Genomic DNA, 13,530 nt, shown 5'->3' with positions numbered 1-13,530 from the left:
TAGCCAAGTGTTCTAACCATCCAACCAGATCCGCTCCACAAACATTAAATTGGATATATCTCATCAAATATCGAAAATTATCATTGAAAACTTCACATTATTAGGAAGAGGACATATTTCAACAAGTCATAAAGCAGAATAAGATTTTTATCCGTTACAGTGTTTTGGTAATATCGGAAACTGTTTAAAAATTGAACGCGAAAAACTATGAAAAGTGATCAATTTCATCCAGAATCATATTACTTAGTAAATAAAGCCAATGGATTTCGCCGCGTTCCCAATGAAGACCACTAAAAGCGCTTAGGTAGTCCACTTTACCCCCACACCCCTACAGCTTTCGGCCAATGCAGACGAATCTTTGATAAAATTGATTAAATCAAAGAACTTCATGAAGATCTTTATAAAAATGATCTTTAAAGTTATGAGTCTCATAGTGTTTTTTTTTTCATTTCCATAATTACTAGCTCACCGTACTACACACGTCTTGTAATACGTGTCCTTCAAAAGCTCTCAATTATGCAACTGACCCAACCCCTAATTAAACGCACTCGAGCAGTCGCCACTCCATGTCATCATTCGAGTGCAAGTAATTTGATATTTCCTCTCTCAAATATTTGGAAAGCCTCCTCACTAAATGCTACATTTTCGCGCTTAATTTATGGTTAGGTAGGTACGTCGAATCGGTTCGCTCGCCCAGTTGACCTCACCCTTCTGCCGTCCAACTATTATTATTGGATCGCGTTGTTGGTAGAAGTCGGTCGGCAAAGAAGCCACGGAGTGGCGAAATCGAACCAAAGTTAATTACATTTTGTATGCACAGCTCAAATTACCCTCTCTCGCACACACGCATATATATGGGTTTGTATTTGTCGGTGTACGATTGAATAGAGTAAGGTGGGGCAAAAGTTCGACCTTAGTTGAAAATTCAACCTATTTCAAAAAATCGAAGCAGATCAAAATAAATAAATACCGTGTGGTGATTCTACCATCCATGAGCTAAAATTTTGCTGAACAAAGTTATGCCGAATGTCTTTTCAATTTTGAGTTACAGCACTTTTTGTATGTGTGCGTTTTATTCGAACTCTTGCCCCACCACTGGGGCAAAAGTTCGAATCTAGTGTTTGTGGAATTTCGCCAACCGTAGCACACTATTTTGACACTTTGGTAATAGGAATACCTGAAACCACTTAATATTTGATGTTAGAACTGGAATACACTTTAAAATTCGATTTGGATTTTACCCAAATCAGGGTTAAATTTACTACACCAAAAATTAGTAGTTTTCCGTCAAATTCAGATAAAACAACATTTTTTTTCAACTTCAATCGAATTTTCTCACTGATTCCATCACTCTTAGAGATAATATGTACATTTTGCAGAATTTTAGGTTTATACCTAAAGTTGCCACATGACTCGAACTTTTGCCCCACAATTCGAACTTTTGCCCCACTATGTGTAAAATACGATTTCCAAATCTTTTTTGCAAAAAGTTATACATGCTAGAGCATCTTCAAAATATACTTAGTTACGCCCAAAAATAAAATATCGAATTCGATTTCATTAAAATTTCATTCCATGCGTTGGAAGGGCCATCGCATGTTACAATTTTTTGATCAAAAACCAACATTTTGTCATAACTTCTCGAAATATTGATCAATTTTCATAATTTTTGGAGTGAAACACTCTTTTTCAAAAAGGGTTCGAACAACCTTGACACCAGAAAGAAATAATTTGAATTGAGCTCAAAAACTTCAAAAGAAACTCTTGCCCCACTCGAACTTTTGCCCCACTTTACTCTATTGGGCATAAATAGCACGTATTCGCGTGTGCTGCGCTGCTCACACTTCCCATCACCACCAGTAGGACGACGATGATGGAGTGTTCACGAACAGGCACCTTAATCGATTTTAATTAATGGATTAATTAATTAAATAGATCTGGTGGGAGGCGGCGGCGGTCAGACTGTTTGCTTGTAAGTGAGTGTGCGGATAATGATGGAGTCATTAAATAAGTTTTCTATTTCTGCGAAGCAACCACTCCTTTATCATCGTTGCATCATCTGGATGGTGGTTAGCCAACTCAATTGGTGGTTTTACGGATGTAATGAAATAGGTAGTGAATTATGGTCGATTTGCATGGGCAGGATCAGACATAGGATACTCGAGATGGATTCTGCAGGGTGGTCCAGGTTGTTTGTCAGTAATCCAATCACACATAATGAAGCGAAGAGGCATAATAAAGACTGGGTAATGCGTAATTCAGATCACATTATGATCATAAGCGTTGTCCCAGCAATTTCTATCATTACCTTCGCGTAATACCGGCTGGAAACTGCGAGCAACCTTAGGGAAGATCAGATAACCAACCCAGGTGGGAACTTTGGTCGTATACTGACAAGGAAGGGGAGTTTTCAGACGCGCCAACTTGGTCATATTTATGGGAGGGGGGCTGTCAAAGCCTGGGTTTTCTGATTTTTTGTATGGGAAAATCGAAAAATCCGTAAATATTGGAGGGGGGCAAAACTATGCTTGCCCCTCCCTAAGTTGGCGCCTATGGGAGTTTTCATCTGGAAACCTGAAAATCTGCTCCACAAAAAGCGGCTCACAACAGCGTCTGAAGAAGAAATCCTGGAAATACCTGGGAGGGTCACTAAAGTAATCCCAGAAGGAAACTCAGCAGATATCCTTGGAATGATCCCCGATGGTATCCTTGAAAGATTTTTATGGGATCCCTGAAGAAAATTCTATATGAGTTCTCGAAGCAATTCCTTAAATAATATCTGAAAGAATCCCTAAGAGAAACTCGCGAGAAATTTATTTTAGAATCTTGGGAAGCATCAAACATGCTATTCCGGGAGAAATAATCCTGGAGGACGTAAGAACTTTAAGCATTTGAAGGCAAAGTGCGTTTATTGACAAATTGATAGATATATTAGTGAAAAATGGGCTGCAAAACGGTGAGTCGATAAGAAGAGCGTCTAACATAGCTCTGATCCTCACAAGTTCCTACCTCATGCTTCCACGGGTCAAACGATGACAAAAACCGCCAGCTAAGAGTTGTGTGCTTAGCTGGTAGTGCAGCCTGGGCACTGTTGTCCTTCTGACTTCAACTAGATTGAGGAGATACGATCCGAGCGTCTGTTCACCAAGGAGGTGCGGCTCAAACAGCGTCTGTTCTGGCATCCAGCGGCTGAGTAAGAAACGCTGCACCACGCCCAGCTAGATCCAAGGTGGTAGTCCCATCAGCGTGGTCGTCCCAGTGTTGGTTGGGACGTTAAACAGAACTGGCACGTTGGCCCTTCGGCGAGACAGGAGTGTTGGCGTAGGCCCAATAAGCCACCTGTAAAAATCCCCATTGCGAATAACATTGGAGAAAATACGACTCGATACAATCGGCAAAGACCCACGCGACGAAATAAGGACTACGATTGGAAACTTGGAACATGGAATTGCAAGTCACTAGGTTTCGCAGGATGTGAAAGGATAATTTACGACGAACTACATCCCCGCAACTTCGACATCGTGGCGTTGCAGGAACTTTGTTGGACTGGACAGAAAGTGTGGAAAAGCAGGCATCGAGCGGCTACCTTCTACCAAAGCTGTGGCACCACCAATGAACTGGGAACAGGATTTATAGTGTTGGGCAAGATGCGACAACGTGTGATCGGGTGGCAGCCGATCAACGCAAGGATGTGCATGTTAAGAGTTAAGGGCCGTTTCTTCAACTACAGCATCATCAACGTCCACTGCCCACACGAAAGGAGACCTGATGACGAGAAAGAAGCGTTCCACGCGCAGTTAGAGCAAACATACGATGGTTGCTCGCCGCGTGACGTGAAAATCGTTGTCGGTGACATGAACGCGCAGGTAGGAAGGGAGGAAATGTACAGCCCAGATAACACAAAGTCTTATATGATGTTGAATAGGATGCTAAAGTGGAGGCCATATTCGTACATGCTTCCATTTGACCGCGTGTAAAGTGTACGCATATCGCCTCCACTTTAGCATCCTATTCAACATCATATGCGATCGTGTGTTGACTGGGAGACCGGTAATCGGGCGAAGCAGCCTGTACGCCGTATCGAATGATAACGGCCAGCGATGCGTAAACTTTGCAGCCTCCCGTGGTATGGTAGTCCGAAGCACCTTCTTCCCCCGCAAAGATATCCACAAAGCCACCTGGAGATCACCCGACCATCAAACAGAAAACCAAATCGACCACGTTCTAATCGATGGTAAATTCTTCTCGGTTATATGTTAGGGAACGTCCATAAATTACGTCACGCTTTTAGGGGGGAGGGGGGGTTCAGTGAAGTGTGACAACCCATACAAAAATTTCAGAGTTCTCTTACAAAAAGTGTGACATAGGGGGGAGGGGGGTTGAAAATTGGCATTTTTTACGTGACGTAATTTATGGACGCTCCCTTATCACCACGCGTCGAAGTTGAACGCCGCGACTCAATATCGAGCAGCTGCGTAACGTAGAAGTGGCTCAAGACTACGCGCAGCAGTTAGCAGTGGCCCTACCAACGGAAGAGCAGCTTGGCGCAACTACACTTGAAGATGGCTGGAGGGACATCCGATCAACCATAGGTAGTACCTAGGCTACAGCACTAGGTTCGCGACTCCGAATCACAGAAACGACTGGTACGACGGCAAATGTGAACAGTTGAAAAACGAGAAGAATGCAGCATGGGCGAGAATTCTGCAACACCGAACGAGAGCGAATAAGGCACGTTACAAACAGGCGCGGAACAGGCAGAACTCGGTCTTCCGGATGAAGAAGCGCCAGCAGGAAGAACAAGATCGCGAAGCGATGGAAGAGCTGTACCGCGCTAAGGACACACGAAAGTTCTACGAGAAGCTGAACCGCTCGCATAGAGGCTTCGTACCACAAGCCGACATGTGCCGAGATAATTACGGGAATATTCTCACGAGCGAGCGTGAGGTGGTCGACGGCGGCAGCATTACGATGAGCACCTCAATGGCGACGTTGCAAGTACCGAAGGTGGCGTGGTAACAGATCTTGGAGTATGTGCACAGGACGAAAGACTTCCGACCCCTGACCTCCAAGAGATTGAGGAGGAGGTTGGCCGGTTGAAAAACAACAAAGCCGCTGGAGCAGATCAACTACCAAGCGAGCTTCTAAAATACGGTGGAGAAGCACTGGTGAGAGCACTACACTGGGTCATTACCAAGATTTGGGAGGAGGAAGTATTACCGGAGAAATGGATGGAAGGTATCGTGTGTCCCATCTACAAAAAGGGCGACAAGTTGGATTGCGGGAACTATCGCGCGATCACACTACTGAGCGCTGCCTACAAGGTACTCTCCCAAATTTTATGCCGCCGTCTATCACCGATTGCAAGAGTGTTCGTGGGGCAATACTAGGCTGGATTCATGGGTGAACGCGCTACAACAGATCAGATGTTCGCCATCCGGCAGGTGTTGCAGAAATGCCGCGAATACAACGTGCCCACACATCACTTGTTCATTGATTTCAAATCGGCGTATGATACAATCGATTGAGAACAGCTATGGCAGATTATGCACGAATACGGATTCCCGGATAAACTGATACGATTGATCAAGGCGACGATGGATGATGTGCGTAGTTCGAGTATCAGGGACACTCTCGAGTCCCTTTGAATCTCGCAGAGGGCTACGGCAAGGTGATGGTCTTTCGTGCTTGCTGTTCAACATTGCGTTAGAAGGTTGAAATGTTGGGAGGAAGTACACAGTTAGAATAAATCACCGACTTCGGTAATGTTTTACCGAAATTTCAACCGTTAAGTTTGTTTTACAGGAAAAAATCGGTAAAGGTAACAACTTTTACCGAAGTTCGTTGGAGTATCTTGCGATTTTCGACTGGGAAGATTATTTCGAATAATTTGTTCTGGCTTGCAGTCTTAATAATTGGCCTACGAATTTATTTTCTTGGCTCCAACGTTTCGATCCCAATTTGGATCTTCATCAGGGATCTATTTTTATTTGAGTGATGACAGACAGAAACAATATTTAAAAACAATAATTAATAGTACTTTTACATATAACATGAACTTACAAAGAATTATTCGTAGCTGTCCAAAAACATTCAGCCTGTAGTGTTGTCTTAGTTTTGTCGTTGGGAAGTCGGTTTGGTAATCTAGTACTACCATCTGTACGCCTCCACTGTACTATGTTTTTCGCCCACAATTCAATATAACACTTATTAACTATCAAGCTCTTCAACTTTAATCGTCTTTTCTGTCTACGTTATTCGTCATTTTGATTCATTCGCGCTTTATCAGTTTCTATTGTATTAGTGTCAAGATCGTTCCTATTTTGTCTGTTTCTGTGAGATAATCTGTTCAGTGTGTGCATGATACCTGTATAACATGTGTGTAACCCCTCTACATCTGTCCGTTTGTTTATATTTTGTGTTGTCATTATATGGCATACCTCTAGTATCGGTAGTCTATTTGTTTTCAAGCTATGGTCTAATATACTGGCATTCTGCAGGTCAAATCTGTGCCCTGTGCTAACACAGTGGTTCATCATTGCTGTTCTTTCCTTCAGACCGCTCAATTTATGTAGCCTGCCTGAAGTGTTTTCTATTTTGGTGACTTTGTCCAGGAGATTTACATCAGATTTATGTCCGTACATACGTGTTTGTAATTTGTTGGTTGTCATACCAACGTATTTGGCATCACATTGTTGACAACCAATACAGTAAATTACGTTATTACGCTGATATGTATCTGTCCTCCCTTTCATAGCTCTATACAATGAACCTACTGTGTTGTTATTATAATGTACTATGTTAATATTGTCAAATTCATTTGATCTCTTAAAGTATTGTGTGATCTGCTGTGATAACCCTACTATGTATGGAATCGACTTATAAATTTTGATTTGTTGATCGTCATTTTCTGGTTGTGTTGGTGTTCTCGTTCTTCTCTCGTTGTGTCGGTTAATCAGTCTGTTGATCAACGAGACGGGGTAGTCGTTTAGCTTCAGTAGTCTCATCACCGTCTCCTTTTTCTGTTGCTCCGTTTTGAGCGGGTTGGCGCCACGCCAGGTTGGGTCGGTACAGATCAAATACCCAGAAGAAATACAACCGGATTCTCAATAAGGCTGTAGAATCTTCGGCCATGGTCTCGTTTAACGAAAAAGCCTTGTTAAACTCAACTGGGGTCCAAATTCCAAAAGAAACCCAAGTTCTTCTGAGTTTAGGACCCAAATTTGCTGTACCGCAGAACATCCGAAACACATCGTATTTCCACCTAATTGCTGACCTAGAAGACATCTACAGATGTAACCCAGATCGTTCTGTTCAAAACAACATCAGAGCTGGTGTCTCCAACATAATACAAAATCACATCAACAACTCCAGGATTGATACGAATCAATCGTTGTCCTCCCGATTCTGCACAAGTGCATTAAAAGCGACCAATCATTTCCTAAAAGCCAATCCGGAGGTGTGTGTCCTTCCATCGGATAAAGGGAACCGTACAGTAGTTATGCTTCGCGCTAACTACGAAGCAAAAATGTTGGAGCTATTAGAGGATTCCGAAACCTACAAGAAGCTAGACCGGGACCCAACAACCAAGTTCCAGAACCAGAACAATGCACTGGTAGTACGATTGCAGAATCTTGGTTTGATAGATGAACGCACTGCGAGGTGTCTCAAATCTAGGACAGCGGTTAGTCCGAGGATATATGGCTTGCCAAAAGCCCACAAGCCCAATCTCCCACTTCGCCCAGTGGTCCCCACGATGACTGCGCCAACATACGAGCTGTCCAAATTTCTTTCGAACATCCTACAGCAATCTGTAAACAACACGTACAGCATAAGGAATTCGGAGGAATTTTGCGAATTTATCAACAGCAGCACTGTGGGGCCAGGATACGCAATGGTATCCTTTGATGTGGTGTCACTATTTACAAACATCCCACTGGAATTAGTGAGGAAAGGCATCCTGAACCAGTGGAACAACATAAAGGAACACACCAACATTAACCTGGACCTATTCCTGGAGATCGTGGTTTTTGTCATCGAGGCTAGCTATTTCGTATTCCAACAGAAACACTACCAACAAATCTCTGGCACAGCAATGGGTAACCCTCTTTCGCCCGTGTTAGCAGAAATCGTCACCGGCGAACTGATAAATGCAGTGTTATCCAAACTAGGTGTGCACATTCCAATCCTGAAAAAGTTTGTTGACGACTTTTTCATCGTTATTCCGGCCAACGAAGTTGATACAGTTTTGGGTGCATTCAACGGCTATCACCCAAAACTGCAATTCACGGTCGAATACGAGGTGGACGGCAGGCTACCATTCCTCGACATGGTCGTTGTTCGCAACGAAGACCAATCTTTCTCCACTGATTGGTTCATGAAGCCCATCGCATCTGGACGGATCCTTAATTACTTCTCGCTGCATCCAAAACACCTAAAAATAAATGTGGCATACAACTTCGTCAAAAAGGTAAACACCCTTTCGACGATCAAAACGGAGCAACAGAAAAAGGAGACGGTGATGAGACTACTGAAGCTAAACGACTACCCCGTCTCGTTGATCAACAGACTGATTAACCGACACAACGAGAGAAGAACGAGAACACCAACACAACCAGAAAATGACGATCAACAAATCAAAATTTATAAGTCGATTCCATACATAGTAGGGTTATCACAGCAGATCACACAATACTTTAAGAGATCAAATGAATTTGACAATATTAACATAGTACATTATAATAACAACACAGTAGGTTCATTGTATAGAGCTATGAAAGGGAGGACAGATACATATCAGCGTAATAACGTAATTTACTGTATTGGTTGTCAACAATGTGATGCCAAATACGTTGGTATGACAACCAACAAATTACAAACACGTATGTACGGACATAAATCTGATGTAAATCTCCTGGACAAAGTCACCAAAATAGAAAACACTTCAGACAGGCTACACAAATTGAGCGGTCTGAAGGAAAGAACAGCAATGATGAACCACTGTGTTAGCACAGGGCACAGATTTGACCTGCAGAATGCCAGTATATTAGACTATAGCTTGAAAACAAATAGACTACCGATACTAGAGGTATGCCATATAATGACAACACAAAATATAAACAAACGGACAGATGTAGAGGGGTTACACACATGTTATACAGGTATCATGCACACACTGAACAGATTATCTCACAGAAACAGACAAAATAGGAACGATCTTGACACTAATACAATAGAAACAGATAAAGCGCGAATGAATCAAAATGACGAATAACGTAGACAGAAAAGACGATTAAAGTTGAAGAGCTTGATAGTTAATAAGTGTTATATTGAATTGTGGGCGAAAAACATAGTACAGTGGAGGCGTACAGATGGTAGTACTAGATTACCAAACCGACTTCCCAACGACAAAACTAAGACAACACTACAGGCTGAATGTTTTTGGACAGCTACGAATAATTCTTTGTAAGTTCATGTTGTATGTAAAAGTACTATTAATTATTGTTTTTAAATATTGTTTCTGTCTGTCATCACTCAAATAAAAATAGATCCCTGATGAAGATCCAAATTGGGATCGAAACGTTGGAGCCAAGAAAATAAATTCGTAGGCCAATTATTAAGACTGCAAGCCAGAACAAATTATTCGAAGTTCGTTAGAGTTTGACAGATAAACGATAACATTTTACCGAAATTTGTTATTTTTTTACAGAATTTCGTTAAGAATCCATTACCGAACGCTCAGCGGTTGAGATTTCGGTAAAAATTACCGAACGCGATTAGCTGTGTAATCGGAAAACTACACACGCGAAAGACTTCAATTTGTTAATCACTAATTAATTTATTATTCTATTAAATGCTTCATGTGCGTCTGCACTAGTCGACGGTCGGTCAGGAAAGAGATCGGACGGAAGTCAGCATGTGCTGAGCAACCTGACTGCTATAATTATAGAATAGCCAATTGTCATTTAGGCTGTCAAAAATTGCCTATTAGATAAGGCAACACTATTTGCCATAAATGGTCTAGATATACTACAGCTCTCCGGGCTTTAAATCACATTTACATACTACACATTTTTTCACAACGTTACAATACTTATCAACTTAAGCAAAATACAAACTACTCTAGGTGAATTAATCAATCGATCAAACACTAAACATCTAAAAGCTTATCTATTGTGCATCCCAGCTTAATTACTCGGATACTGACGATCTCAACCAGCCGTCGTTTATTGCGAAAAGATTGTGCCCCGTATGATTTGTATACAGCGGCTGATTATCCATAACAGCTCCCACCCGGCGGCTGCAAAAACAGTTTTAGCCAAGGTGCACGAAGCAAACGAGCAAAAAGAAAAGCCAAGCAAAGCGTCGACGAAGCGAGTCAAAATCTCCCAAGGTGCGGCGCTCCAATCGCTTGAGTTGAGAGGACAACCGAAGTTGAAGTATCCCAAATAGGAAGTTTCTGATGTATTGACGATCTTGCGCCAAATACGACGCACAGGCAAACAAAATTGTCTCACCACAAAATATGCACACCGGTTTCAGCATACATTGGTTGATGTCGCCACTACAGTTTTCCAGTAACGGAGCGTTATTTTGGGGTGGTGTTTCGACTAATCGGTTTGTTTATGCGCTGTTTCCTTTGTTGTTGGATGTGTGAACATTGTGCTGTCAAAGATTGAACATTTGCACGATCGTCGCGAAATCCTTGCAAAGCTCAATACTGGCTGGTTGAGACTGCTTCTCGCGCGAACCCACAGATGTCGCATCTGCTGGTGGTGTGCTTTCGACGCTTTGCTCGATTCGGTTTTGCACTGGCTGAGCAATCGGCAAACATGGATGGAATATATCGGACAAGTCTGATACACGGATTTGATTGATGTGTACCATTCGAACGTTTCCTTCTACGCTAATTAAGTACGTGAGTGGACTTAGTTTCTTCAAAATAATCGCGGGAATCTAGCGGACTAGCTCCTTAAAGTGATTTCGGTAGAGCACCTTATCACCAACGCGGTATGTACTTTTGATTTCTGGGGGAGATTGATTGATACGATCATCTACTCTAACTACAGGTTTCGATTGAGTGGATTCCAATTCAACTTTTCGCGGGTTGATGCTGTTCGTCAGCGTACGCGGGGTGTACGTGAATACCATCGACGACGGAGTACGATTGGTTACCGTGCAGGGAGTGTTACGGTAATTGATGAGGAAACGATTAATCTTCCTACCGACTGAAAGCGACCTTTGCTTATCGTCAAGTAAGTACTTTTTAAGCACATCTTTGACTGTCCTTACACCTCTCTCGGCCAACCCGTTGGATTGGGGGTGGTAAGGTGAAGACTTTGAGACTTTGACATCATTGGCTTCTAAAAATCTTACGAAAAGCTCCGAGTTGAATGGGGGACCATTATCGGTAACGATTTCTTCTGCTATTCCGAATCTAGCAAAGAATGATTCGACTTGTTCAATCAGTTGAAGGCTGTTTGAACCTTTCATTAGACGAACATCAATATACTTCGAATAGCTATCGACGAATATCAGTAGCGTGTGACCTTCGAAGTAAAATAGGTCCATGTGAACTCTTTGAAACGGACGTTCACATTTTGGCCATTTCGACTCAACGACCTCTTTAAGCACAGGTTGTCGTTTCTGACAAGCTTGACATTTTTGAACAAAATCGGAAATATCCTTATCAAGGTTTTTCCACCAGACATACATTCTACTCAGCATTTTCATTCTTACCACACCATCGTGATTTGAATGTAACTGTTCTACGACTGCGAGCTTTAAGCTATCCGGGACAACAACCCTATCATCGAAGTATAACACTTCTCGATCAATGCCTAGGTGATTTCTAATAAGAAAATATGGTTTGTACAACGGATTCAGATTGCTAGGCCAACCATGGGAAACATATTCGAAAATTTTGGACAAAATTGTATCCGATTTCTGATGACTACGGACAACGTCCAGATTAACTACTTCTGTGTCACCTGTGAACACGCTATTCAAGCCTAGATCAGTATGCTCTACTTCTGTGAGACTTGGTAGAAGAAGACGTGACAGTGCATCTGCATGATGCATGTATTTGCCAGGACGGTGTTCGATTGTATAATCGTAACTGGCTAAAATCAAAGACCAACGTTGCAATCTAGCAGCGGCTATGGCAGAAATGCCTTTCGAGGGGTTGAGAATCTCTTTGATACCGGTGTTGTCGGTAATCAATTTGAATTTTGAAACCATAAATGTACTTATGGAATTTGGTGACTCCGAATATCACCGCAAGGGCCTCTTTGTGAACCTGAGCATAGTTAGTCTGTGCTGGGGTCAGTGTTGAAGAAGCGAAACATATCGGTTTCTCGACTCTTTTTACAACGTGGGACAAAACGGCACCAACACCGTAGGGGCTAGCATCGACAGCTAACGTAATCGGTTTTGAGGGGTCGTATGGTTCAAGTAGATCATTGTCTAAGAGCAACCTTTTTGTTTTCTCGAAAGCCACTTGACACTGTGATGACCACAGGAATCTACGATTTTTCTGTAGTAAATCGTACAACGGACGAAGTTGAATCGACAGATTCGGAAGAAAACGGTGGTAATAGTTTAACAGTCCAAGGTATGCTTGGAGCTGAGACACGTTTTGAGGGGGAGGAGCGTCCAAAATAGCTCTCACCTTCGTTTCACTAGGGTGAATACCATCAGACGTGATGTTATACCCGACATAATCGATTTCGCTTTTGAAAAAGCTCGATTTGAGAACATTTAATATTCTCACGTTATGGTCATTCAGTTTCTGAAGCACCATGAACAAGTTACGTCGACACTCATCGACAGTTGCACCACCAACGATAATGTCATCGAGGTATGCTATGCCTGGGGAACCATCCAGGACTTGATCCATAATGGATTGAAAAATCGCGGGGGCAGAAGTTATACCAAATGGCATTCGCGTGTACCGAAAAAGACCACGATGGGTGTTAATCGTACAAAGGACTTGTGACGACTCGGACAATTGTACTTGGAGGTAAGCTCCGGACAAATCAATCTTGCAAAAAACTTTCAAATTGGCAAGTTTTGCGAGGATATCGTCAACTCTGGGCAAAGGATAGTGTTCGACGGTGGTATAGCGATTCAACGCTGCCTTTCCATCGAGACAAATTGTCACGGAACCATCCTTCTTAGGGACAACTACGATCAGATTCGCCCACTGCGACGATCGGACGGGGACTAAAATACCATCTTCGACTAACTTCTCTAAACCCTGCTCTACTTTTTCGCGTAATAGGAACGGGACTGAATACGCTTTATGAAAAACTGGACTCGTGTCTGGCTTTAGAACTATTTCCGCGGTGAAACCGGTTATGACGTTATTCGCGGACTCGCTAGCTATCTTCGGGAATCGCGTTTTGAGTTCTGTTTCGAAGGAATGTTCGAACGTACTTACAGACTTGCCTGAAAATACTCGTCTCCAGTCCGGAAACACCAGATCAAGACCGTCACGACCAAGCAACGGGTTGACTTCCCTGTCGGTCC

At 42.6% G+C, this 13,530-nt stretch overlaps 2 protein-coding genes across 2 annotated transcripts in view; both read left to right on the top strand.

Annotated features, from left to right (window-relative positions):
- LOC109433196 (LIM/homeobox protein Lhx6-like) overlaps positions 1–13,530 on the top strand; it is an 811,403-nt gene that overhangs the window by 547,743 nt on the left and 250,130 nt on the right. The window lies entirely within an intron of this gene.
- Positions 7,529–8,577, top strand: LOC134290738 (uncharacterized). The gene is made up of 2 exons (XM_062857931.1): positions 7,529–8,518; positions 8,569–8,577. Exons 1-2 carry the CDS (start codon positions 7,529–7,531, stop codon positions 8,575–8,577), a joined length of 999 nt encoding a protein of 332 aa, XP_062713915.1.

The sequence above is a fragment of the Aedes albopictus genome, chromosome 3, assembly GCF_035046485.1.
Source record: "Aedes albopictus strain Foshan chromosome 3, AalbF5, whole genome shotgun sequence".
NCBI classification, from domain to species: Eukaryota; Metazoa; Arthropoda; class Insecta; order Diptera; family Culicidae; genus Aedes; species Aedes albopictus.
Note: the sequence above shows the minus strand (reverse complement) of the source record. Positions and strands in the feature narration are given on the sequence as shown.

What these genes read in the sequence shown, in the direction of transcription:
- LOC134290738 (XM_062857931.1), top strand. Translation starts at nt 7,529, where the DNA reads ATGTTGGAGCTATTAGAGGATTCCGAAACCTACAAGAAGCTAGACCGG.